The following is a 26,757-nucleotide window of genomic DNA, read 5'->3' on the forward strand; positions in this document are numbered from 1 at the left end:
GTTCAGTATTGGCCTTCAGTTCGATAGAAATTCAGAGAAAGGAGCAATCAGGGATGACTGGGGAGAGATGCAAAGTAAACAGAGGCAGGGCCAAATGTGAGTAAGCCACAGGAGAGAGAGTACATTCCACATGCATGATACATCACGAGGAAGGCAAGGACACAGCAAAGACTCTGGAGGACTGGTCCCACAGAGATGGATGTTTATCGGCTCAAAATAAAGTTAAGTAGGTATAGGGGATTCCCAGGTGGTGCAGTGGCAAAGAATCCTCCTGCCAATGCAGCAAACGCAGGAGACTTAAGGTTCAGTCCTTGGGTCGGGAAGATCCCCTGGAGATGGACATGGCAACCCACTCCAGTATTCTTCACTGGGAAATCCCATGCGCAGAGGAGCCTGGCGGCCTACAGTCCATGGGGTCACAAAGAGTTGGATACAACTGAGCACTGAGTAACTGAGCACACACACAGGAATAGAGCGGGCTACATGATAGGCCTTGGGATCCAGGAAGAGGGTTGTAACTATTAGAGCTCAGAAGTAAAAAGGGCTTAAGTTATCTAACCCTGTGTTTTCTTTAATATCTATGTGTGTGTTTGTTTCTCCATTTTGGCAGCATTGGGTAGTTGGGGCACACAGGACTTTTCCTTCATTGCGGCACAGGAAGTCTGTTTGTGGCACAGGCTCCAGGGGCATGCAGGCTCAGTGGCTGTGGTGTGCCAGCTTACTTGCTATGCAGCACTTTGGTCCTAGTACCCTAGTATCCAGGGATTGAACCCCTGTCCCCTGCATTGCACAGCAGACTCTTAGCCACTGGATCACCAGGGAAGTCCCGATAATTAGGTGATTGTAAACCAAGCTTCCTCAAACTCCAGGCATTTACAGAAATGCCTGGAGGCTGCTAGAAATGAATGCATCCAGGCTGCTAGAAATGAATATTTCCCAGCAACCATACAAGACTAAAACTACTTGAAGAAAAATATCATTGTTTTTCATTGCTTTCTGTATCACAGTTCTGTTCAAGATTTCATTAATTAAAAAAAAAACAAAAAACTTCTACTAAAAATGTTTGAAAATTATCCATCCTCACAAAGCCTTAGTTGGAACTTGATGCAGAGAGCAGCAGGGAGGCTTGGTAAGTTCTTAAGCAACAGACGTATTGAAATTGACAAGATGTGGGAGAAGATGAGAACAGAAGCCATGGTAACACCCCAACTCAAATTCTGCGCTTCCCAGGGAAGTGACCAACCTGGCCAGAAACCCTTGCCCTGTTTGTAATCATAGCATAACTTGTGACCACATAATTCATGTGTTAATTAATCATGCATCACATCATGATGTCTTTTCTATAATGGTCTAGAGCTTTTCCATAACCTTTTTTGGTCTTTATACCATTAGAGCAGAAATTAGGCAAAGATGTGCCTGGATTCTTGTAGAGAGGTTCAAGTATCAGCCTAGGCTGGACTGATGGACTTTGAACAACTTTCCTTCCTCAGGTCCTGTAACTCTGTATCATCTCTACCAGACTGGTAGTCCCTGGGGGGCACAGTGCATGATTAGACTCATGGTGGATCCGCCATATATGGTGAGCGTGGGAGGTGACTGGTTGGATCTTTGATTGGGGTCAGGTGGTTGGATGGTTGCTTGGTTGGTTGGTGGAGGGGCTGAAAGCCCTCACCAGGCTAGCTGTCAGTCAAAGTGAATAGAAGCTTGTGAACAGGCCACGTCTGAGGAAGCTCAGGCATTTCCCAGCTGGCCCAGTGGTCAAGAATCTGCCTGCCAGTGCAGGAGCCGCAAGAGACACACGTTTGATGCACGGGTCGGGAATATCTCCTGGAGGAGGAAATGGCAACCCACTCTAGTATTCTTGCCTGAAAAATTCTGTGGACAGAGGAGCCTGGCGGGCTACAGTCCATGGGGTCACACAGAGTCGGACACGACCAAGTACTCACGCTCAAGGAAGCTCTGAGGAAGGAACAGCAGGACCCATTCTAGCTTGTCTGGCCTCTGAAGAAACAGGACCGTTTCCCAGTCTCAGCCTAGCACGGCTAATTGTTGACAGTCCAGCTCCTACGTTTTCCCACCCGAACAGGAGCCGGATGCTGTGAAACAACCGACGCTCATGCTTGTGAGGACTCTGTCTGCGGTTACAGAGAGAGCTGGAAGGTGGTAGCAAAATGCAAATCAGTATCGAGCTCTCTAGGACCCTGTTAGCTTCTATCCTGACCAAGTGGATTAAATAGAGGCCAAAATGTGATGGAGGAAGTTCACTTAACTGGGGAGATGGATTCAGTGACACCAACTGGTTATTTCATTTTTCCCTAAGAGGTGGATTGTACTACCTGGTATCAAAATAGGAATAAAATTATTCCCGAACCTGAAAAGTTTCATATTATAGCAGAGGAGAGGAAAGAATAGATTAATGAATTGATAACAATAATGATAAAATAACAGTAACTATTTTTTTACTTATTACCTGCTATGCACAGACTAATATGAGCTCTCATACAATATTAATTCATTTAATTCTCACAACAGCCCTCTAGGGTGGCTACTGTTATAAGCTTTATTTTACAGGATGAGGAAACTGAAGCTTACAAAGTGTAACTAGCCCTCTAAGAAAGGGGGCCTGGAGGCTCACGAGGGAGGGAGTGTATGTATAATCATGGCTGATTTGCATTGTTGTACAGCAGAAACAAACACAACATCGTAAAGAAATTTTCCTCCAATTAAAAAATAAATTTAAAAAAAAGAAAAATAAATAGAAAGGGGGCCTTATTAAGGCCCCACCCATTAACAACAGTTGTTGAAAGCATTAACTCTAGAGCTATAATGCCTGAGTTTGATAGCCATTCCCTTCTCTAGGGGATCTTCCTGACCCAGGGATCAACGTGGGTCTCCTGCATTGCAGGCAGATTCTTTACTGTCTGAGCCACCAGGGAAGCCCTTCATTAAGACCCTCCCACTAACAATGGTGGTTAAAAGCACTACCTCCAGAGCTATAACGCGTGAGTTTGAACCTCTCGCCTGCCCCTTATTAACAAACTACTTAATTTATCTGTGCCTCAGCGTCCTCACTTCCAAGATGCATTTTTAATATTTAACTTGTAGAATGCTTCTGCTGAATGAATGAGACAAGCCATGTAAATGTTATAACTGGGTAATAGTAAGCATGAATGTTTGCTATTATGAATAACAATAATAATTGAGGCAGTTTCCAAAGTCACTGTCCTTCAGGCCATGCTTTAGTGCTCCCCATATTCATGCATTCAATTAAATTATCCATGAATATATCCATCTTTTTCTTCCGTAGTCCCCCACTCATCCATCCCCACTGTTCCAATAATACCTCCCTTCTCTTCCCCAATTTCTCTTCCCAGCTGCTACTCTTAGGAAATAAAAACAACAGCCCTGGCAGCGTGGCTGTGAGCCATGTCCCTTTTCAGATGCCTGGTATGTGCGATCAGTCCTTTCACCTATTCAGTTTAGCTCGCCCCATCCCCACCCCCACCTGACAGAGAGGCATTCTGTGTATCCGTGTAAATATGTGTGGGTTAGAGCTCTGTTTTCTGTAGCTGTTTCAGCGCAGTGTTATGGGGGCCTTCAGTTCAGTTCAGTTGCTCAGTCGTGTCCGACTCTTTGCGACCCCATGGACGGCAGCACGCCAGGCCTCCCTGTCCATCACCAACTCCCGGAGTTTACTCAAACTTATGTCCATCGAGTCGGTGATGCCATCCAACCATCTCATCCTCTGTCTTCCCCTTCTCCTCCTGCCTTCAATCTTTCCCAGCATCAGGGTCTTTTCCAATGAGTCAGTTCTTCACATCAGGTGCCCAAAGTATTGGAGTTTCAGCTTCAGCATCAGTCCTTCCAATGAATATTCAGGACTGATTTCCTTTAGGATGGACTGGTTTGATCTCCTTGCAGTCCAAGGGACTCTCAAGAGTCTTCTCCAACCCCACAGTTCAAAAGCATCAATTCTTTGGCTCTCAGCTTTCTTTATAGTCCAACTCTTACATCCATACATGACTACTGGAAAAACCACAGCCTTAAATAGATGGACCTTTGTTGACAAAGTAATGTCTCTGCTTTTTAATATGCTGTCTAGGTTGTCATAACTTTTCTTCCAAGGAGCAAGTGTCCTTTAATTTCATGGCTGCAATCACCATCTGCAGTGATTTTGGATCCCGAAAAAATAAAATCTGACACTGTTTCCACTGTTTCCCCATCTATTTGCCATGAAGCGATGGGACCGGATGCCATGATCTTTGTTTTCTGAATGTTGAGCTTTAAGCCAACTTTTTCACTCTCCTTTTTCACTTTCATCAAGAGGCTCTTTAGTTCTTTTTCACTTTCTGCCATAAGGATGGTATCATCTGCATATCTGAGGTTATTGATATTTCTCCCAGCAATCTTGATTCCAGCTTGTGCTTCTTCCAGTCCAGCGTGTCTCATGATGTACTCTGCATATAAATTAAATAAGCAGGGTGAAAATATACAGCCTTGATGGACTCCTTTTCCTATTTGGAACCAGTCTGTTGTTCCATGTCCAGTTATAACTGTTACTTCCTGACCTGCATACAGGTTTCTCAAGAGGCAGGTCAGGTGGTCTGGTATTCCCATCTCTTTCAGAATCTTCCACAGTTTATTGTGATCCACACAGTCAAAGGCTTTGGCGTAGTCAATAAAGCAGAAATAGATGTTTTTCTGGAACTCTTTTGCTTTTTTGATGATCCAGCAGATGTTGGCAATTCAATCTCTGGTTCCTCTGCCTTTTCTAAATCCAGCTTGAACATCTGGAAGTTCACAGTTCACATACTGTTGAAGCCTGGCTTGGAAAATTTTGAGCGTTACTTTACTAGCATATGAGATGAGTGCAATTCTGCGGTAGTTTGAGCATTCTTTGGCATTGCTTTTCTTAGGGATTGCCTTTCTTAGGGGTGGGCCTTACAGACCCACCATTCTGAGAGCTTTGCCCCATGCAGAACTGAAAATATTCTTGTGGGACACATTTCTCAGTACAGAAATGAGAACCGGAAACTTGCCCAAGGATAGAAAATCACTGAATTTTAAGGTCAGCCCACTGATACTGACTTTTTCAGGGACCACACGTATAGCATCCCTTGTGTTTTGCTCTTGGAACTGGAAGGAAGCCTTTGATGACGTTGTCCCCTTCCACCCTCCCTTGCTCCCTCAGCTGCGGCCACACCGACCCTCCTGCTCCTCCTTCCACAGGTCATGTCTGTTACAGCTGCAGAGCCTTCATCCTTGCTGTTTCCCCAACCTTGAAAATCCATCCATTTTCACAGCTGTTTTCTTCTCATCATTCAGACCTGGAGATGGGTCCATACATCCAGGCGGGGTCAAGTATTGAGGCCTATACAAGGCAGAACATTGGAACTGAGATGCAGAAAACTGCAAGTTTTGAATGGTTGGACCTTACATGAAGAAGAAATGGGATCTGCTCACCAACCCCAGGGGAATAACAAGGAGCTGGGGGTCGGGGTGAAGTAGGGAGGAGAGGAATTGCTTTCTTTTGGAAGAAAGCAAACACTGAGTCTCACCACATGTGGACTTGAGAGTCCACAATTTTAATATCCACGTGATGCAGAAATTCCCAAGTTAAGAAATGGGTATGAAAGTGCCCCCTACTAGTGACACGGCTGAAGGACCTAGCAGAGGGAAAACAAACTTCTCTGTAGTGACACGCCCACCACCCATGCTGTGTGGAACTCCTTGAAGGGAAAAACAATTCCGTAATGAAGCAAATTCGTGATTCACAGTAAGCCACACAGAAACAAGCCACCATGCGGGAAGTTCAGAAACTAATGGAAGAGCTAGAACCCCAAGGAGAGGAGCATTCTGAGGGGCTGTAAAGTGGTTACACTGAGATGTAATAAAGAGATATGTTTTACAAGAATGAAGTAATAGGGAAAGTACACAGTACTTTAAAAAATGGCAAGCAGATTTGAAAAAGAAACAGCTCAAACTTCTGAAAAGGAACAACAGAGTCACAGAAATTCAGCAGAGTACACTAGGGCTAGCTCAAGACACCATCAGAAAACCCAAATCTTTAAAAATCACTGCCTGCGGGCATATCAGAGACCCTTCTTTCCTACTGCTGGCGATCCAAAAAGAGTTGGGAGACCAGGTGTTCTACTCAGGAAAGACTTTTTTTTTCTGAGCTGCCATTGATGAAAAGAGCCTTTCTCTCAAGGGAAAGAAAGGATAGAGAAGACTAGAGCCCCCAAATCTGAGCCCCATCACTGCATGCCAGAGAGGATTTTGCAGTTCTAGGCAACCCCATCCCCGTGGCACATTTGCTCTCATTTTGTCTTTGTGTCTCCTTCTCCATGTCTCACTCATTCACACACGCATATCACGCAGTCTCTTCTTATTCTACTGCGTTCATTTTGTTAGGCTCAAGCACATTGATTTTTAATGTGTTTGAATCTAATAAAATGGGGGGTGGATAATCCTAAAAACAAATGCTTCTGTCAGGATAAGTGATGGGGTCTGCTCTGGTGGTCCAGCAGTCAGGAATCAGCCTTGCAATGCAGGGAACACCGGTTCAGTCTCTGGTCTGGGAAGACCCCACATGCCTCAGGGCGGCTGAGCCCGTGTGCCCCAAGTAATGAGCCCGCGCTCTGGATGCGAAGAGCTGCAACCCCTGAGCCATGTGCCGCAATTGCTGAAGCCCGAGAGCCTGTGCCCCACCAGAGAGGCCGGCACCACAGGTCCGCACACTGCAACTAGAGCGTAGCCCCTGCTTGCCGCAGCTAGAGAAAGCCTGCCCACAGCAACGCAAAATCAGCACGGCCAGAAGTAAATAATTAAAAAAAAAAAAAAAGGTAAGTTACGTAAAGGAAAAAAATACCTGCATGTACGTGCATCAGGCCATTAACAGTGACTACAGTTAAAGCATGAGGTTGCCAGGATTTTCACTGTCAGTCATTTCTATGATGTTTGATTGTGTGCAGGCATTTCTTTTGAAATTAGAAAAAGCAATGGATTTCTTTTAAAATAATGAGTTAAGCAGCAATTCTTTCTCAAAGACAGTTCCTTGCATTTTTTAAAAACTAAAGAAGCAAAGAAGCAAGCAAGCATCCCAGGTTTCACCTTCTGGTAAAGTGAGTGTTAGTCTGATCTAGGCTTCTGCGAACGATAAAGTCATTCACATACATCAAGTCAAGTAATACTCAAAATAATCCCAGTAAGTAGATGCAGTTATTGTCCTGTCGCACTAAAATGTAAGTTCCAGGGAGAGATCTTCGTCTCTTAGGTTCATTGCTGTATCTCAAGCACTCGGAACGATGCCTAGTTACAGCATGGGCTCTCAATAAACATTTATTGAATGAGGGTACCCTTTACAGACAGGGAAACTGGGGTACTGAGCAGTTAGGGATCTTGTGCAAGGTCACACCTCTAACAGTGGTGAAGCCAAGCTGTGAACCAGGTGGTCTAACTCCAGAACCTACTCTCTGACTTGGAGAATCTCTGCGCCTTTTCTTCTACATGAAAGAAAAGACTGTCCAACCTATTCCAGACAGCTCCTTGATGCAGCAGGCAAGGAGGACAAAGGGGAGGAAGGTCTGTGGAAACCAGTCTATCAGTGCTTCACATATCCGTGTCTCCTCTCTCCACCTTGTTCTAAGGCAGCGTTAATGACCCACCCATCCTCAACATCAGGGAGGCGATGGAGGCATCAGCCATCAACTCCCATTTTCCAGACTCTGTAGCCACCCTCAGCAAGGGAGGCACCTTCTTTTTTATTTTCTCTTTTTATTGAAATGTAATTGACATGTAACATTGTATAAGTTTAAGGCCTACAGCCTGTTGACTTGATACATTACTATAAAGCAATATATTTATACCACTTATATTATATCAGTTATCATTTTCTTTTTTGGTGGTGGGGAAAATTCCCCAGAATCTGGGTCTTGGGTGGCATTTCTCAGTTCTTCCTCCTTAACTGCCCAATGGCTAGTGGACCAGCTGCCCCATCCTTCACCAGGACTGATATCCCTGCAGGCCTCTCTATAAACTGCAAACCCAGCCAGTCCTGTTGGGCCCCAGGGGAAAAACTGAGCCTCTGGCTCCAAGCTTCTCCTGGTGGTTTTAAACAATACAAAGGAAAAACCCTCAATTTAGGGCATCCAGGCTACAGACAAAGTTTCAAGGTTTTGTTTTAATTTTGAAAGGTTGTAAAGAGCATGAATGTTAGCTCTAAATCCAGTGTCTCAAGGAGCGTTCACTCACTGAGTCCCTCTTAGCTGAGACAGTCACTGCTCAGTGTTTTCACTGAGTCAGAAATACACTTTGCTCTCAAGAAGTTTTTTTTTAATTAATTTATTTTTTATTGAGGGATAATTGCTTTATAGAATTTTGCTATTTTCTGTCAAACCTCAATAGCCATAGGTATACATATATCCCCTCCCTTTTGAAGCTCCTTCTCATCTCCCTCCCCACCCCACCCCTCTAGGTTGATTCAGAGCCCCTGTTTGAGTTTCCTGAGCCATACAGCAAATTCCTGTTGGCTATCTATTTTACATATGGTAATGTAAGTTTCCATGTTACTCCTTCCATACATCTCACCCTCCCCTCCCCTCTCCTCATGTTCATAAGTCTATTCTCTATGTCTGTTTTGCCATTGTTGCCCTGTAAGTAAATTCTTCAGTACCATTTTTCTAAATACCACATATATGTGTTAGAATACAGCATTTCTCTTTCTCTTTCTGACTCACTTTACTCTATATAATAGATTCTAGGTTCATCCACCTCATTAGAACTGACTCAAATGTGTTCCTTTTTATGGCTGAGTAATATTCCATTGTGTATATGTACCACAACTTCTTTATCCATTCATCTGTCGATGGATATCTAGGTTGCTTCCATGTTTAGCTATTATAGATAGTGCTGCAGTGAACAATGGGATAGAGGTGTCTCTTTCAATTTTGGTTTCCTCAGGGTATATGCCTACGAGTGGGATTGCTGGGTCATATGGTGGTTTTATTCCTAGTTTTTTAAGGACTCTCCATACCATCTTCCATAGTGGCTCTATCAAATTACATTCTTATCAACAGTGCAAAGATTCCCTTTTCTCCACACCCTCTCCAGCATTTATTGTTTGTAGACTTTTTGATGAGGGCCATTCTGACCGGTGTTAGGTGATATCTCATTGTAGTTTTGATTTGCATTTCTTTAATAATGAGCAATGTTGAGCATCTTTTTGTGTGTTTGTTAACCACCTGTAGGTCTTCTTTGGAGAAATGTCTGTTTAGGTCTTTTTCCCACTTTTTGATTGGGTTGTTTGTTTTTCTGGTATTGAGTCATATGAGCTGCTTGTATATTTTGGAAATTAATCCTTTGTCTCTCAAGACGTTTTTAATTGGGGAAAAATAGAAATATGCTTAAGTAATTATTGCTGAGTCTGTGTAGATTTAACACCCACCTAGTTAATGGCTTTGCCTGCAGTGTCAGTTGAGGTTGATGGGAGAATAAGGTGATCAAACGCCTGGGACATTTAGATGGAGTTAAAAGTTATGACTTTCTTCGTAGGAAAGAGCTAGCAACTCACTTTTCCAAAGAATCTTCTCTGTACTGGGTGCTTGACTTTTAATTATCACAGCAATCTTGAGAGATAAAGAAATTGAGATTCAGAAAAGTTAAACAACTTGTACAAAATCACCAGCTAGAAAGGGAAGAATCTAGGCCCACCTCAAACGCATCTGACTCCACACTTAGTGGTATTTTTCTCCAGTCTCTGCTGCTGGCTCTCCCAGCCTCACTGGAAAGCCCTTTCCTGCCTGTGGACTTATTTGCATTGACTTGGATCCTGGGGTAAAGGAACGGGACTGAGCTATTATGATACAAAGATTCTTGGCCACAGCGGCCTCTGGAAGGGGACAGCGGGCCCCCGGGGACCGGGGTGTCCCATGGGCTACGTGTGACTGGGCACCCTGGGACGGGCAGTGCTCTCTGGCAGGCACCATCCACGCTTCCATTTGTTCACCCGCAAGGGCTGAGCGGGGCAAGCCCAGGGCCCCAGGCAAACAGCCACAGGTGGGTTTGGTCTTCTCACTCAGATGTCTCAAGCAGATTTGTTCGGAGCAGGGCACAGGAGAGGCGGTCAGTTCCAGCTCCTGTTTTCAGCAGTCGTGCGCCACGTGGGGAGTGAGACACCTTCCCTGCCCTCAAGGGACCCTGCCCCGGGCCTGCCTGGACCGAGGCTGTCCCCTACCCTGGCTTAATCTTGCCCTTCTTTCCCTCCCTGACTTTGACTCACAGCAGTTTCACAAGCCCACAAACACAGACTGGATTTTGTGGCCTTATTGTCCTCCACCCCAGGCTCTCATTCAGGGTAGAATTTAGCCAGTTTCATGAGAGAGGGCACGGCAGCCCACTCCAGTATTCTTGCCTGGAGAATCCTCATGGACAGAGGGGTCTGGCGGGCTATGGTCCATAGGGTTGCAAAGCAACTGAAGTGACTTAAGACACATGTGAGAGAGGGACAGTTCATTAGATGCTTAGGAAGTCCAAGACATAGCTGTGTGACAGATTGTATGGTACAGATACTATGGCAGTACACCCAAACAGAGAGATCAGGATGGACCAGAGTAATCGGAGGATCTTCACGAAGGACATCCCGTTATCCCAGGACGGTTCGAACGTACAGTCTGGGCAAATCAGAGCCGATGTCCCACGTCAGCCCATGGGATGGTGGCTGGGAAGGTGTCTGGGCTTGAAGAGCAGGAGGTTGGGGAGTGAGCCGTGTGCTCTGGAGGAAGCACTCAGGTCTGGCCTCTGACCTCTGAGAGGTCGAGAGGTCGGCAGGTCAGCCTCCATCCTCTGCCCAGCCCCGGGCTCTCTGGCGCCATTTGCCTGTTTGCCCAGGAACTCAGACACACGGGGAAATTGAGGAGGAAGTCCACACTGTTCCTGGAGATTTTTGTTTTTTTCTGTCTGGCCTGGGACTGCCGTCAGATCAGTGACCACGGAACGGACACATTATTCTGGCACTTTTGCTCAGAAGTTGCTGCTTCCTGTGACTGTGCTGTTACACGGTGGGAGTTTTCCCCCATCAGGCTATCACGGCGGCCGCAGGAGCCCGCCAGTCTGGCTGCCAGAGCCGGCACGCCAGAGGACCATCCGGGGTGGGACCAGGGAGGGAAGGGCCTGCACACACACCCCCACCCCCCTGCCATCGCGCCTGGAGCCCCTTCCACAGCCTCAGCGCCAAGCGGAGCTCCGAGGAGCCTGGAATCGCTTCCAGGGACAGCCTCCTTCCGTCTTGGCGTTTGAGCTCTCTGCCTTTTATGGCCCTGCAATCTCTGGATTTCTGACCTCCCCGTCGGCTCTGTTTTTTCCCTTAAGGCCACAAAAGATAAGTCTACCTTCATTTCCCATCCACAGAATGGTCCTTCGTGTCTTTGAAGGTAATCATTCATGCCTGATTCCACTGGGATTTCGTTTTCCGACGCCATAGTCCCCCTTTCTCCAATCTGTGGTTTCCCGTTTCTTCACCTGCAGACTCGTTTCCCTGTCTTCCTGCTGAATCCCTCCCCACCACCCCCTGCAGAGTGCGTCAGCCCCTCTTCGGGTCTGTGGTGGAGCTTCGGGGTGAGAGCTTCGTCTCTGTCCCTCCGCGAGGCTGTGAGGTCCCAGAAGGAGGAACCGTGTCCTCTTCCCTCTTCAGCTGGACTCTGACTCCTGCCTCCTCCCGTCTCCTCAGACCCTCGACCCCCGTCACTGCCCCTTGCGTCTCCCCTCCTTGCTGGCCCCTCCGTCCCATACGCAGACCTCCCATCAAAGCCGAGGCCGTCCCGGCGTCCCACACCCGCCACCGGCCTGTCTCCCTGCCTTTGTTTGAAGCCAAGCCTCTTCCTAAACGTGCAGAATGGCTCTCCCGCCACCTCTCCGCTGAACGTGCTCTGGCTAAGTGCACGAGTCATCCGAGCTTCACCCGCACCCACACTTCCCCGCCGTTGTTTCGGTAGAGGCTCCTCGGGCAGCTGCTCTGCGGGCCCCCTTCTATCCTGCCGGCCCCCGCTCACCCTGCCGCACAGGGGGCTCTCCCCGCTCCTCGCCACTCCCCGGCTGCAGCTGTGCCAGGGGCTCCGTTCTCGGCCTCGCTCCCCGCTTAGTACACACGCTCTGCCCGAGACCCCTGCCCAGCCCCGTGACCTGAGCCGCACAGCTGTCCATCCGTCACCCGTTCGATGTCCTAACACAGCAGCCACTTTCTCCCACCTACAGCCCCTCAGTAGGCCTCACTGCGCCCAGACGGTCCAGGCTCTTTCCACAGGCCTGTAAAGGGCGGCCCCCAGAGTCCACCCAGCCTCGCCGCCACCAAGCCTCCCCGTCCTCACCCCTCCCGAGCTCCAGCTCTGGTTACGTTCCTTCAGCTCCAGGACGCCCCCCACCACTGCACACGCGTGTGCTGTTCGCTCTGCCTGAGGCGCCCTTCACTCTCCCCGCCCGACCCCACCTGCCGAGTCTGCGGGAACCTCTGCCCTGCCCCGGGGCGCACCTCCAGATCTCCTGCTCTCGGAAGCCCTCCCTGCCTGCCCCAGCACAGCTGTCTGCTCCCTTTGAGACTTCCCACGTACCCAGCACATACCTTCATTATTGCCCTTGTCAAAGGATGTCACCACTGCTTTCTTCACTTTCTTGTGTCCCCGTCAAACTTGAAACTCTTGAACTTGCCTTGGTCATCTAGCAGGGAAGACAGTCCCTGGTTCACAGCGGGCCCCTTAGACATGTCTGCTGAACTGAATATTTCTATCATACCCCGGAGAGTTCCTGGCACAAGGAGGACCCTATGCCCAATACATTCTTTTAATAATTAAAGTAGAAATCTCTGTAAATAATTGTGATGCAACGTGATGTGTGCTAACAGATGCGCCCAGTGTAGCAAGGCAGCCCAGACACAGAAGAGTTTCTGCCGCCCCGGGTAAGGAAATTGCTGGATCAGGGAAGGCTTTCTCGAAGACATGACCTTTCATAAGGGCCTCACTGTTTAAGTAGGAGTTGGCCAGGATAAAAGGAGGTCTCCTAGGTATCTGAGCAAAGACATAAAACAGTGCAAGGGTCCACAGTGGTTGGGAAGCTGCAAAATATGTCCACAGTGCTGGAAGACATGAGCAGGGGTGATCATTAAGGTTGGGACCAAGTCAATGCCATCTCAGGAGTCTGAACACAAAGGCAATGGGAGACCTGTAAGGATTTTCAGAACAGAAATGGTGTGCAAGAATTTGTGTTTAGAAACAGTAGATGGATTGGCAGGAGGGGAATAAGGCTGGAGGTGAGATCCATTATTATAGGACCCTGGCCAGAAGTAACAACTGCAGGAATCCCAGGGAGAGATGGCCTTGCCTTGAATCCACTCACCCCCACACACACCCCAACCCCAGTACAGAGTTCTTTCTGCAGAGAGCTATGTCTGTCAAGCTGCACCAGAACGGTAAGGTCTGTAGTGAAATATGTTTAGAAAATGCTGAGTTAAACAGGTTTCTTAATGCAGGACTTTTCAGAGCCTTTAATATAATACATTGTACATGTTACATGAACATTCAGAGTTTCCCAGATGGATTGAGCCCTGTAACCTCTTTCTGAGAGCATCTCAAGGGACTAGAATTTAATGGATTGGGTAAAATAGAAACCAAGATCTAGTGCTTTCGTGATTCTGTCAGCTCTAATTCCTGGAAGGACAAAATAAACAGAAGAAATAGCTTTCCCCGGTGAGTAACTGATGTCCTCTGAGTGCACTCCCCTGGGAAGTCTTTTGTGTGTGTATGTGTGTTTGTTTTGTTAGGGGCATGGAATGGCCTCCCATGGAAATGTGAGGGGTCGGTTTTAGTCATCTGTTTGGGGGCAGGCTGAGCAAATCCACCTGCTCTTCCCAGGTCCCCTGTGTTTGTTCAGGCCTGAAAGAGGTCAGCCCCAGGTGTTTAAAAGAATGGCAGGTCCTGACCTACGGAGCAAAGAAACCGGGTCTGCAGCCCCTGGAATGTTTGGCTCTCACCACATCTCTCCAGCTGACTTTGGTTGGCTGGCTGCAGGGGAGGAGCAGCCACCTGAGAATCTCCTGACCCTGCAGCCCAGGTAGCAGGTCCACCGCTCGGTGGGCCCTGGCGTGGCCTCCTCTCACTGTTGCATTCAGCTCCCTAGGGCTCCCAGGCACAAGCTGCCGTATTTAGCCTTCCTCTTGCCTGAGGGCTGGAGGGAAAAACGCTTGTAACATCCACCCATCAGCCTTGTGTCTTTAAATGAGCCCCAGCCTTAGCGTGCCTTCCCTGGCAGCACCAAGGCCATTTCCCAGCGAAGTCCCCAGGGTGGAGGAGTCTGGGCAGCTCTGTGTGTGGCTTGGGGATGCGCCTGTTTCTCCATCGCAGGAATTTCATCCATCGCAGAAGCATTAGATGTTCCTCAATCCCTGCCAGGGCTTCAGGGTGAAGAGTTCACAAGTGCAGAAGGGGACAGATAAACCACCACCTCCCCGGTGAGGGCCAGCTTCTGGCAGGGTGGAAGGCCAGTGATACGCCGCTGGCACCAAAATCAGGGAACTGCCCGGGGCCCTGAGCAGGCGGTCTGAGCGGGGGCCCCTTGGAGGGGCTGCTGCAGCCCCTGCCCTACGACCTGGACGGTGGCTGCCTCAGGCCTGCTCACTAGGATGGTCTGCTCTAAGCCAGCTCAAAAAAGACTCAGGGACACTGGTGTTCCTGTCACATGTGACCCTCAGCAGGAATGGTCAGACCACCCCACTTTGGACTTAACCATCTATCTGAGTGAAGCCCCCGGTGTATCTATTCCAACCCTATGTTAAGTAGCTCCTGCTTCTTCCCCTAAGGCTCTCAGAGCAGAAACTGAGACCCAGAGAGAAAGGGACTCACCCAAAACTCTGAGTTTATGTCAGAAAGAGAACACGATTTTCCTGTTTCCCAGTTTAGTGTCAAAAGAAATCTAACATCTACTTTATCTTTTACAAAAATCATATTGCTGTGAAATCTAAATTCTGGAGTCAGACAGAGCCAGGTTCAGATTGCAGCTCCACCACTTTTCAGTTGCAGGAGAATAAATAGCCCCGGGGCAAGTAAGTGACCATCCTGTAGCTGAGAGTTGCTTCTCTGAAAGGACACCTACCACGTATGGTCATGGGAAGATTAGTTGAGATAATGCTTCTAAAGAACTCAACCAGATGCCCAGCTCCATCTGTAACCATTAGCTGTTTTTGTTACTGCTGCTGTTGGTAGAAATATTTTAATGAATATTATCATTAACATTGAAATTGGTATGATGGTCCACTCATTACCTGTATTTGGACCTACATGGAGGAATTGAGAGAAGTGCTTTTGCCACTGAAGCTTTTTAAATCTTCACTTTGAAATGGCTTTTAATCAGTTTAACAAGTTGGCAGGGGACTCCCCTGGTGTTTCAGTGGTTAAGAATCCGCCTTGCAATGGGGGGGGTCGCAGGTTCGATCCTTGGTCAGGCAACTAAGATCCCCCATACTGCGGAGTGACCAAGCCCATGTGCCACAAATACTGAAGGACTGGGGGAATGGTAACAGGTCCACAGGTCTCACTGGAGATGAAGAACAGGCACAGTGGCAGTGAGAGAGGTGGAAGGGAAGGCTGTGGTCAGAGGCTGATCCAGTCAGTGTGGAAGCTGCTCCCGGTGACGAAAGGTCCAGGGGGCAGCCATGGGGATGGTATCCATGGTGGACAGGGTCCCTGGAGGCCCTTAAATCCAAGGAGGTCCAGGAACTCTGAAACTAGTTTACTGGATGGGCAATTCACATAGCCTTTTGCCCAATTCCAAGTTAGATTAAAGTGACCTGAATGAATGAGATTGTGCCCTATATCTCATCAGATTGCTGCCTGGGAAGGTTCTTTTATGTGACACTGAATCTGACATGAAAGAGGAATAAGGTACTGAACCCAGGCATTTACTTCTAATCCTTGCCTTATTTTTTTAACCTAAGAGGGGGGGTTGCTTAAAGGTCAGATTGTGTTTGTGTGTGTGAAAGAGAGATGGGAGAGAAAGGAGAACGTGTATCACAGTGTTTCGCCGTTTGACCTTTTCGGCATTTTAGCTCCAGGCTAGTGGGGGAGCAACACTGGCAGTCTTGTGAGGACGCTATATATCAAAATGTCACCAGCCACCAAAGACATTCTGTTCCCCAGTCCCCATGCAAATACTTGAAATTCACACCCTGAGCAAAAATTCACAGTAAATTTTGGTTTGGCGAGCATAGCATTATAATTATGCAGCGAAGGGCTTTAAAAAAAAAAAAAAACATTTATATTCATTGTACAAGGAGAAGAGGGATGGTGAGTCAGGAGACACGGCTAGCTCCCCACCCCTGCCCCCAGCAGCACTTGCTCTGTGACGGGAAATAAGAATTGTGGTCAGGGTGACACACGTTTAGCATCTTACAATGTAAAAATCGCCTACAGGGACTTCAATTCTCGCTCGGGAAACTGAGATCCTGCCAGTAGCACAGTGTGGCCAAAGATCAAAAAAATTTTTAATAAATTAAAAAAACAAAAATCACCCCCAGGGCTCCCCTGGGGGCTCAGTGGTTAAAGAATCTGCCTCCCAGTGCAGGAGACACGGGTGGGATCCCTGGTCCAGGAAGATCCCATGTGCCACGCAGAAGCCGAGCCTGAGCACCACAGCTGCTGGCCTGCACTGCAGACCCCGAGCTCTGCAACAGGAGAGGCCCCCACAGTGTGAAGCCCGAACCCCACAACTAGAGAAGCCCCCGCCCACTGCAACTAGACCCAACACAGCCAAAACAGCAGCCAAGACCCACCACAGCCAAAAATGAGTGAATAAACAAATCACCCCCAGCTCTGAACCCTCACAACAGCCCACCAGAGTTGGCCAGATAGGTATTATGGTGCCTGTCGACAGACAGCAAACTGAGGCCTAACACAGAAGTGAAGTGACAGGTATAAGACCACTCGGTTGCAGCCCACCAGCCTCCTGACCCTCCTGACGGACTGGCAAGTGACCACCTCTCCATTTCGGCTCAGTAACATGAACCTGTCTCCAGATCCCCCATCAACAGCCCTAACTCACTAAGCTTCTGGAAGGACCACGGTAGGAGCACGCATTTCTACTGTACTTATTTTTGCTTTCTCCCTTTTCTGGTTGTGCACCTCCTTTTAGAACAAGCCTCTAGAAACAGTTTCTGAAAATTACTGAGCCGTGTTTGTAATGCAGATGTAATTTAGGAGCATGTAGATTAATCATTTTAACAAAAGAAGTAGGCATTTAAGATTTAATACTAGCCACAAGATAAGGGTCTATTGTGTAAAGCATAGCTTATCTTTGGATTCAATGTTCGTCTTTGGTTTTACAAAGTGGCTTGTATTTCCAGTGTTTTCTACGTAAGATGGTAAAATGTGGGCTTCCCAGGTGGTGTTAGTGCTGGACAAGCCGCCCACCAATGTAGAAAGAGACACGAGTTCGATCCCTGGATTGGGAAGATCCCCTGGAGAAGGAAATGGCAACCCACTCCAGTATTCTTGCCTGGAGAATCCCATGGACAGAGGAGCCTGACGGGCTACAGTCCATGGGGTCACAAAGAGTTGGACCTCACTGAAGCAACTGAGCATGCATGATAAAATGTAGAGCAATCGCAATGTGTTAATAAAGTGGGAAAATTTTCTGGAACAAAAAAGAAGGCTAAGCCATACACAGAATTCTGAGGTTGGAAACTGTGTGTTCTGGGCCACTTCAGTGTTCTACCCCCCGCACAGTGCCCAGCCTCATCAGACACACACCTCGACAGCACAGGACACCCACCACGTGTGCCCAGCCACAAGGGCAGACGTCTTTCTTTCCACAGCTGGTCCCAAGCTGATCCCAGGCCTCCAGTTCACACAACTGGGACTAGCAGGCATTTCTCCTTCTCTCGTGCCCAGACACCCCCATACAGATCAATCAGGTCATTTTTTCTCAATGAACATGACTGCAGATGCTGTCAGTCACAAATTGACCCATGAGATGACATCTCTTTTGGCTCATGGATTAAGTCATTTTTAGTAATTCACATCACACTTGCTTCCAGAAGGACTCCAAGAAGACACAATACAACGCAAAAAAGCAGGATCCAAGAGCCAGAATGGAGTCAGGAGAAGGTACGTGCAGGGAGCCTCGGCTGAAGGAACCTGCCATGAAAGGGCAGAAGTCAGCTCTTGGCTTCCTGACACACAGTGCTAACAGGAAGCGCGGGTCACCAGGCCGGTCATTTTTTAGGAAACACAACCTTCTTTCTGACCTTGAAATCTAGGAGGCAGTTCTAGTGTAGATTTTAAATAAGGCAGCGTGCTTAGTCGTTCAGTCGTGTCTGACTCTTTGCAGTCCCGTGGACTGTAGCCTGCCAGGCTGGCTCCTCTGTCCATGGGATTCTCCAGGCAAGAATACAGGAGTAGGTTGCCATTGTCTCCTCCAGGGGATCTTCCCGACCCAGGGATCAAACTCGTGTCTCCTGCATTGGCAGGCGGATTCTTTACCAGGGAAGCCCACCAGCCCACATTAGAGACAATGATATGTGCTTGGCTGGCCTCCAGGTCCCATACATACCCTCTGCCTTCCCCATCCTCCTCCCCAGTGGGGCGGGCAGAGCCAGAAGTCCAGGAGCCCGCCACGTGGCACACACCCCGAGAGTGAGCCGTGCCCTCAGCCCCTGGCCTGCACCGCCCCCTCCCCAGGGCAGGCTGACACCTGCCAGGGACCAGCTCGAGGAGGCAATCACGTGCCCTTTCCTCTCCCTCCCCACAGGTTTGGAATAAACTGCCTCATCCAGTTTGAGGACTTTGCCAATGCCAACGCCTTCCGCCTTCTCAACAAATACCGCAACAAGTACTGCATGTTCAACGATGACATCCAAGGTAGGTTTCCACCCAGCCTGACAAAGCCACTCGGGTTGAGGCCTCCCAAGGCTCATCTGGGTGCCAGGGTGGGGCAGGGCCCCCTGAGAGCCAGTTTACCGCTAGCAGCTATTGAAGACAGAGCAGTATATCTAGATTCGAGTCCCACTTGGCTAATTCTTAGCTCTGTGACCTTCGGCACATCCTCTAACTTTGCTAAGCCTCAGTTTCCTCATCTGTAAAATATACAACATTACTGTTTCAGAGGAAAATAAGAGTTAGGTGATTAGGGACCCAAAAGATATTTTCAACAATGCTATGATTTAGGACTCATCAGACCCAAGCATCAGCCACCATAAAAATGGCCTTCCCCAGCCACAACTCACTCTTGGAGTTTCTGAACACAAAGTGTATCACTGTCAGGGAAGCAGGATAAAGCCTTCCCTTAACTTGGCTGGGGGCTTCCCCTGGGGCTCAGTAGTAAAGAATCCGCCTGCCTAGCAGGAGACGCAAGTTCAATCCCTGGCTCAGGAAGATCTCCTGGAGGAGGAAATAGCAACCCACTCCAGTATTCTTATCTGGAAAATCCCATGGACAGAGGAGCCTGGTGGACTACAGTCCATGGGGTTGCAAAGAGTTGGGGACAACTTAGTGACTAAACACCAGCAATGTAACTTGGCTAGAATGAGTGCCTCTCACAGTGATAACCAGAGCACTGGAACACTCCAAGAGCATCTTCTCATTCAGAGTCGACTTGGTTCCCTGTTCAGTGAGCTAGAAGTATCTGAAGGCACTTGCTTCCTGCTTGGCAGTGCCAGCATATGACTGGAGTGGGAGGGGTGGTCCCTCCGGGCTTACCTCACCTCATCCAGGATTTCTCAGTAAGGAGCATGGCCAGCTGTTCCTAGTATTTTATGAAGCCTGATGGAAACCTTGATGACTTATAGGTTATTATTTAACAAATGAAGTTTGGCAAGCAAGATGTTTTCAAACCGAGGAACTTTTCAAATGTCAGATAATATGAACAAATTGGTAGGGGACAGGTATTGGTTCCTGGGACTTAAAGATGGGCCAGCATCTTGTAGATGAGGTCCAAAGAGGTCCCAGCTTTTCTCCAAGTGAGATAGAGAAACCTCAGTTCAGTTCAGTTCAGTTCAGTCACTCTTTGCGACCCCATGAATCGGAGCACGCCAGGCCCCCCTGTCCATCACCAACTCCCGGAGTTCACTCAGACTCACGTCCATTGAGTCGGTGATGCCATCCAGCCATCTCATCCTCTGTCGTCCCCTTCTCCTCCTGCCCCCAATCCCTCCCAGCATCAGAGTCTTTTCCAATGAGTCAACTCTTGGCATGAGGTGGCCAAAGTACTGGAGTTAGAGAGAAACCTAGGTGGATTCAAGCCTAGTCAGAAATAACTAAAGATTAGAGCCGAATCTTAATTATACATCAAGCATGGTTGTAAGTACTTTACATGTTAATCCTACCACGTATTAGCAACCCTGTCTTGTAAATGAAATAACAAAAGCACAGACAGAGTAACTAGTGTTCATAGCCAGTAAATGTAGAGCTGAAAATTGAAACCAGGCATTTGGACTCTGAATTCCAAGTTTATAATCCCCCACCCAGATTTTGTACTCATATCACAAAACCAAATGCCTCTTCCTTCCCTGTGGTCCACATTGAGGGCTAAAGAAATATGATATATGATCTTTTTTTTTGCATTGGTCAAGAATGACATGCAAATTTGTGAGGTGTTCTGTATTTTGAGGGGGCTTCCCTGGTGGTTTAGATGGTAAAGAATCTGCCTGCAATGTAGGAGACCCAGGTTCAATCCCCGAGTTGGGAAGATCCCCTGGAGAAGGGAATGGCAACCCACTCCAGGATTCTTACCTGGAGCATCCCATGGACAGAGGAGCCTGGCACGCTACAGTCCATGGGGTCGCAAAGAATCAGACATGACTGAGCAACTAACACTTTCACTTTTTCACTTTCATACATTTTTAAGAGGCAGATTAGCATAGTTCAGATGAAACTATGGTGGTCACGGGTGCTTCACTGGTGGTCCAGTGGTTAAGAATCCGCCTCGCAACACAAGGGACACTAGTTAGATCCCTGATCCAGGAGCATCCCACATGCCCAATTAAGCCTGTGGGCCACAACTATTGAGCCTGTGCTCTGGAATCCACAAGCCGAAACTATAGAGCCCACATGGGGCAACTGCCTGTTCCCTACAGCCATGCTGCACAATAAGAGAAGCCCGAGCACTGCAGCTCAAAAGTAGCCCCTGCTCTCTGCAACCAGAAAAAGCCTGTGCATAGCAACAAAGACCCAAGGAGCAAAAAAACACCCAAAATATACACACACACACACAATGCCGGAAGAGTAGGTGTCCAGAGAGGGGCCCAGAAAGGGAATGCTGGGGCATGGTGACCCCACCCCCAGCCTGTCACCACTCCGTCTCTGGGCTGGGACAGGCATTGGCAGTGCCAGCCTGGCCTCACCTGGACAAGCGGGGCGCTGTGCAGACAGAGCAGCACAGTCCGGGAACAGCGGTCCCCTCGCTGCTGGCCCAGCGGGCAGGGTGTGCCTGCAGCCCTGGAGGAAGCACCTGCCTGCCGGCCCCTGACCAGCTCCCAGGTCATACCCCTCACCCGTGAGTCGGCAGCAGGACAGCCATCATCCTCCTGAGCCCATGGCTTCCCAGGCCGGAGGGTAGATGTGGAAAACAAGCCGCCGTGGGCAAGCACAGCTAGGAGAGCGGGCTCCAGGTGTGCAGACATACACACAGAGCTTTAGGTTCCGAGAGGGTTTTCCATCCACACAGCCTCACAGCTTCCTTGGCTCACCCGCCTTCCATCTACAGGGCGAACGGACATTGTTGTCCACGTCACTGGTGAGCGTGTCGCTCCAGGTCCCACAGCCTGACATAAAGCCGGGGCTGTGCTGTGTGCTCAGTCGTTCAGCCGTGTCCAACTCTTTGTGACCCCATGCACTGCAGCCAGCCAGCCTCCTCTGTCCATGCAATTTTCCAGGCACAAATACTGGAGTGGGTTGCCATTTCTAGACTCTAGTTATTTCTTTAAAAAAAATTTTTTTTATTGGAGTATGGTTGCTTTAGAGTGTTGTGTTAGTTTCTACTGTACAACAACGTAAATCAGCTATGAAAGTGCAAGTGTCAAGTCGCTCAGTCGTGTCTGACTCTTTGTGACCCCGTGGACTGTAGCCCTCCAGGCTCATCTGTCCATGGAATTTTCCAGGCAAGAATACTGCGGTGGGTAGCCATTCCCTTCTCCAGGGGATCTTCCTGACCTGGGATCCAACCCTGGTCTGTTATATTACAGGCAGATTCTTTACCATCTGAGCCAATACAGTCCCTCTTTTTTGGATTTCCTTCCCTAGGTCACCATAGAGCATTGAGTAGAGCTCCCTGTGCTATTTAGTAGGTGCGTGCGTGCATGCATGCTAAGTCGCTTCAGTTGTGTCTGACTCTTTGTGATGCCATGGACTGCAGCCTGCCAGGCTCCTCTGTCCATGGGATTCTCCAGGCAAATGTACTGGAGTGGGTTGCCGTGGCCTCCTCCAGGGGATCTTCCCGACCCAGGTATGGAACCCACATCTCTTACATCTCCTGCATTGGCAGGTGGGTTCTTTAACACTAGCGCCACCTGGAAAGCCCATCCGGTAGATAGAAGCTAATTATTTCTCACCCGGAATTCTGTACTGTCTCTCCGAGCAGTCAGGCTGCCTGTGCCCCGGCATGGGTGAGGTGGAAAGCCTCTTTGCGGAGGATTACGTTCCAAACCCCACATCAGTGTGGGTGTCACTGCTCTGCTCACCTCCCCCGTCCTCTCTTTTTGAGGCTCACAGTCCCCACACCCCACCGGGGGCCTGGGGAAAGGGACGGGCTCACTCAGTCACCAGCTGGTGAGTGACGGGCCAGGACCGGAAGCCTGTGCTGTGCACTCTCACTGCTGAACGGGCGGTTAGACTAGTGAGGAGTCCCGGGGCTAATGGGGAAACATGGAAGAACTGCTCCCCTTTCCTTGCAAATAAAAAGTAAAAAGAAACCTGTAACTATATCAGTTCAGTTCAGTTGCTCAGTCATGTCTGACTCTTTGCGACCCCATGGACTGCAGCATGCCAGGCCTCCCTGTCGATCACCAACTCCCAGAGTTTACTCAAACTTGTGTCCATTGAGTCGGTGATGCCATCCAACCATCTCATCTTCTGTCATCCCTTCTCCTCCCACCTTCAAGCTTTCCCAGTATCAGGGTCTTTTCCAATGAGTCAGTTGTTCGCATCAGGTGGCCAAAGTATTGGAGCTTCAGCTTCAGCATCAGTCCTTTAGTGAATATTCAGGACTGATCTCCTTTAGGATGGAGTGGTTGGATCTTGCTGTCCAAGGGACTCTCAAGAAGTCTTCTCCACCACCACAGTTTAAAAGCATCAATTCAAAAATAGAAAGGGTGCCTGCGAGCGCAGAATTGGAGAGGGTTGGGATGGGGAGGGAGTGTGGGAGGAATCCCAGTGGTAAACCGACACTACAGCCACGCCCCATGTGGTCGCTGGGGACAGGCCCCTAGCAGGATACGTGGTCAGAATCTTCTGGAATCCCATAATGGCGGGGGCTGGGACCAGGCTGCCCATGTGAAATCGAGAAGTGGAGTGAAATCGAGAAGTGGAATGTTTCCTGCCGTATCAGTAAACAAGGATGTTGCAGTCATCGGCGAATGCAGCAGCAGTCCTCCGTGTGAACTGGTGAGCCCTAAGGGCACTCAGCAGGCAGAAGGAAATGGCAACTCGCTCCAGTGTTCCTGCCTAGAGAATCCTGTGGACAGAGGAGCCTGGTGGGCTGCTGTCCATAGCGTTGCATGGAGTCGGACTCGACTCAAGTGACTTAGCAGCAGCAGCAAGGGCACTCAGGAAGGAGAAGAATACCTGTGATCTAGCAGCCATCAGACTGCAGCCACCCCCTACAGTGAGCTCAAGGGAGCTCAGGACGTGGAAAAATGCAGGATCCGGGCCCCACAGCTGATATACATGTGACAGGAATGGCTTTAGAGAGCCCAGACTCTTGCATCTTTCCATACACAGAAAAGTGCTACATTCCTTAACCTGAGATACTTGGTTTTCTGGAATTCACAAAAATACTTTTGACGTTCAGATTACCTGCCCTTTGTTGCAAATTTCTAGGTAACCTGGCTCCTCTCCCCCTCCATCCCCTCACTCCCAGCTCCTCAGAGCAGTTCTCTCAGGGCTAGTTGAGATGCTGTCTTCCCAGGCATGAAGTCCTAAAAATTCCCACGAGATAAAACCTAATTCCCAACTTTTAAGTCATGAATATTTTTTAAGTCAACAAAAGGAACAGCAGCCCAGCCTCATGTCCTCCGTGGAATAAGAAAAGATATGAGTAAAGGCCACAGGGTCCACCCTCCAGGAGGGCAGGGCCGTGCTTGGTGCTGAGCAGAAGATTCAAGCCGTCTCCCAGCCAGTCTGCTGCTCCACCCTCCTGGGAGTCACCAAGCCCACATGGCCAACCCCCCGGCGGGGCATCTGGAGCCCCCGCACTGGAGGGTCAAGGGCCCCCCAGGGCTGCGTGTCTGCTCCAGCCTGCTCCCACTTGGCTGGTAGAAGGCCTCCTCCACCCAGGCTGGTTCTCAGCGAGCAGGGCACGCAGGCTGGTGGAAGGCCTCCTCCAGCCAGGCTGGTTCTCAGCGAGCAGGGCACATGGGCTGGTGGAAGGCCTCCTCCACTCAGGCTGGTCCTCAGCGAGCAGGGCACACGGGCTGGTGGAAGGCCTCCTCCACCCGGGCTGGTTCTCAGTGAGCACGGCCGTCCCGGCACTGACTCATTTGCTGGCAGCCTCGTCAGGAATTTCTGGAAAAGGCAGAGGCTCAGGTGACTTTTGTTGTTTCAGCTGGGAACAGAGAAGCATCCCTACTCTTAGCAGAGGCGGGAGACCTGGAAGGAGAACAGCGATAGGAATGGTCACGCCCGGGGGACTCACCAGCTGTGTCCTTCCCAAGAAGCCAGCTCCAGGAGGCTGCTGGCCTGGTGAGCGTGGGCCCCAGGCCCCATGGCTGGCTGCCCGCATGGACCCAGGAAAGCCGGCTGGCTTGTCAGCTCCAGAACGTTCCCCGCCCTGCAAGTCCTCCTTGGACCTTCCCTGCCCTCAAGACCTGCCTCGTTCCTGAAAGCAGACAGCCGCTCAGGGGGCCTACAGTGTGTGCCGGGCCACCGTCAGCCCTCAGGCTTTCAAGTTTTCATCTGTGAGCCCAGGTGCTTAACCGTCAGATGCTGGATTCAGACAAGCCTGGGTCTGCCGTCAGATGCTCTACCCCTGAGCTGTATTTCCAAGACAAGCCTAGGTCGAAATCTCCAACTGTTCTGCTTTGGGACTTTGGCCAAATGGCTTAACTCCTCACAGTCTTCTTTTCCTTATCTGTAAAAGGAACATGATCGTATTGACGGCCATGAAAGGCATTCAGCCAGTACTGCCAGAAAGACCAGGATGCTTTGCTAAGGTGAACATCAGTCCTGGCTGGATGGACACTCTGCCGATCCACTGTTACCGCCACTCCCTCCATTTACGGCACCCAGGTTATCGTAAGGGCTGTAGTGATGTAGAGGCAGGAACAGGCATGTAACCGGAGATGGTTCCGGTACCAAGTACTGAAACGCCTGGTGCACCGTAGGCTCCCAACACATAAGGCTGGGAGGGAAGGAGGGTTGAAACAGAGCGGCTTTGATGGGAGTGGGGAGGGGACCGGTGTGAGCGCAGGACGGGGGAGCTGAGAAGGGAGGCGGGTTCCACCTCACCTCTCTCCACTCTCCGCATCCACCCTATTTCTGCAGCCCGCTGAATTCCTCAGTTCCATGAGTTTTCTGCCAACTCCGCGATTCTGAATGTGCTGGTCCGTCGGCGTGGAACTCTCTTCTGCTCTTGGCTAATTTCTCTTTGTCCTTAAGACTCAAACCTCAGCCTAGGATACCCTGCCCAGGGTCAAACCTGTTCCACAGCCCCCAGGATGACCCCACCCTTCACCAGGAGCCCAGGAGTGACATTGGGCAGTGGTCACCCACTTGGCATGATATTGCAAAATACCCCGGTGCAGGGATGATGGGAAAGGGGCAGAGGAGAAGGAACAAACAGCCCAGCTCTGACATCTGTCCGGCTGGTCTGCTCTGTAAGGACACTGTGGTGGGGGGGGCGGGGGGGTGCCATTTCCAACTCCCAGGGGTCTGCTGCCCCTCCCCCTACTGAAAGTCGCTCAGTCATGTCCGACTCTTTGCAACCCTATGGGCTGTAGCCCACCAGGCTCCTCTGTCCATGGAATTCTCCAGGTCAGAATACTGGAGTGGGTAGCCTTTCCCTTCTCCAAGGGATCTTCCCAACCCAGGGATCAAAGCCAGCTCTCTCACACTGTAGGCAGATTCTTTACCATCTAAGCCACCAGAGGGTGACCAGCCCACTTGTGAAAGTGGGCCCGACCTTATTCAAGAGGCTGCCCAGTGCCCCGGCGCCAAGCCTCCAGGCCCCTTGGCCACACCCTGGCGAAGCCTAACTCCCTGTTCTCATTGCCCAGGACGACAGCCTCCTCTCACCTGAGACACAGCTAGTTCTTCCCCTTTTCTCTGATAACCCATGGTTTAGGATAGAAACTTCTTCAACTTTGTCAAAAGTGACAATTAATTAATTAAAAATTAAAAATAAATAAAATTTAAAAGTGACTATTAAAAGCCCAATAGCAACTACATTTTCAGCTTGTCCTTCTATGCTATTTCCTGTTCCTACAACCTCCAGTACTCAGTTTGCGGGAAGTGCACTTATGGAAAGCTCCCTCTGAAAGGGAAAATTTGTTTTTCTTTCATCATGAACGAG

General features: G+C 49.4%; 1 protein-coding gene across 2 annotated transcripts in view; it reads left to right on the top strand.

Moving 5' to 3' along the window:
- ME3 (malic enzyme 3) overlaps window positions 1-26,757 on the top strand; it is a 222,921-nt gene that overhangs the window by 178,758 nt on the left and 17,406 nt on the right. For both annotated transcript variants that reach the window (XM_070782863.1, XM_070782864.1), the window contains one exon: window positions 18,787-18,896. In XM_070782863.1, the coding sequence (XP_070638964.1) occupies window positions 18,787-18,896 (110 nt within the window). The remainder of the gene's footprint in view (window positions 1-18,786; window positions 18,897-26,757) is intronic.

Source organism: Bos indicus, chromosome 29 (assembly GCF_029378745.1).
Source record: "Bos indicus isolate NIAB-ARS_2022 breed Sahiwal x Tharparkar chromosome 29, NIAB-ARS_B.indTharparkar_mat_pri_1.0, whole genome shotgun sequence".
NCBI lineage: Eukaryota > Metazoa > Chordata > Mammalia > Artiodactyla > Bovidae > Bos > Bos indicus.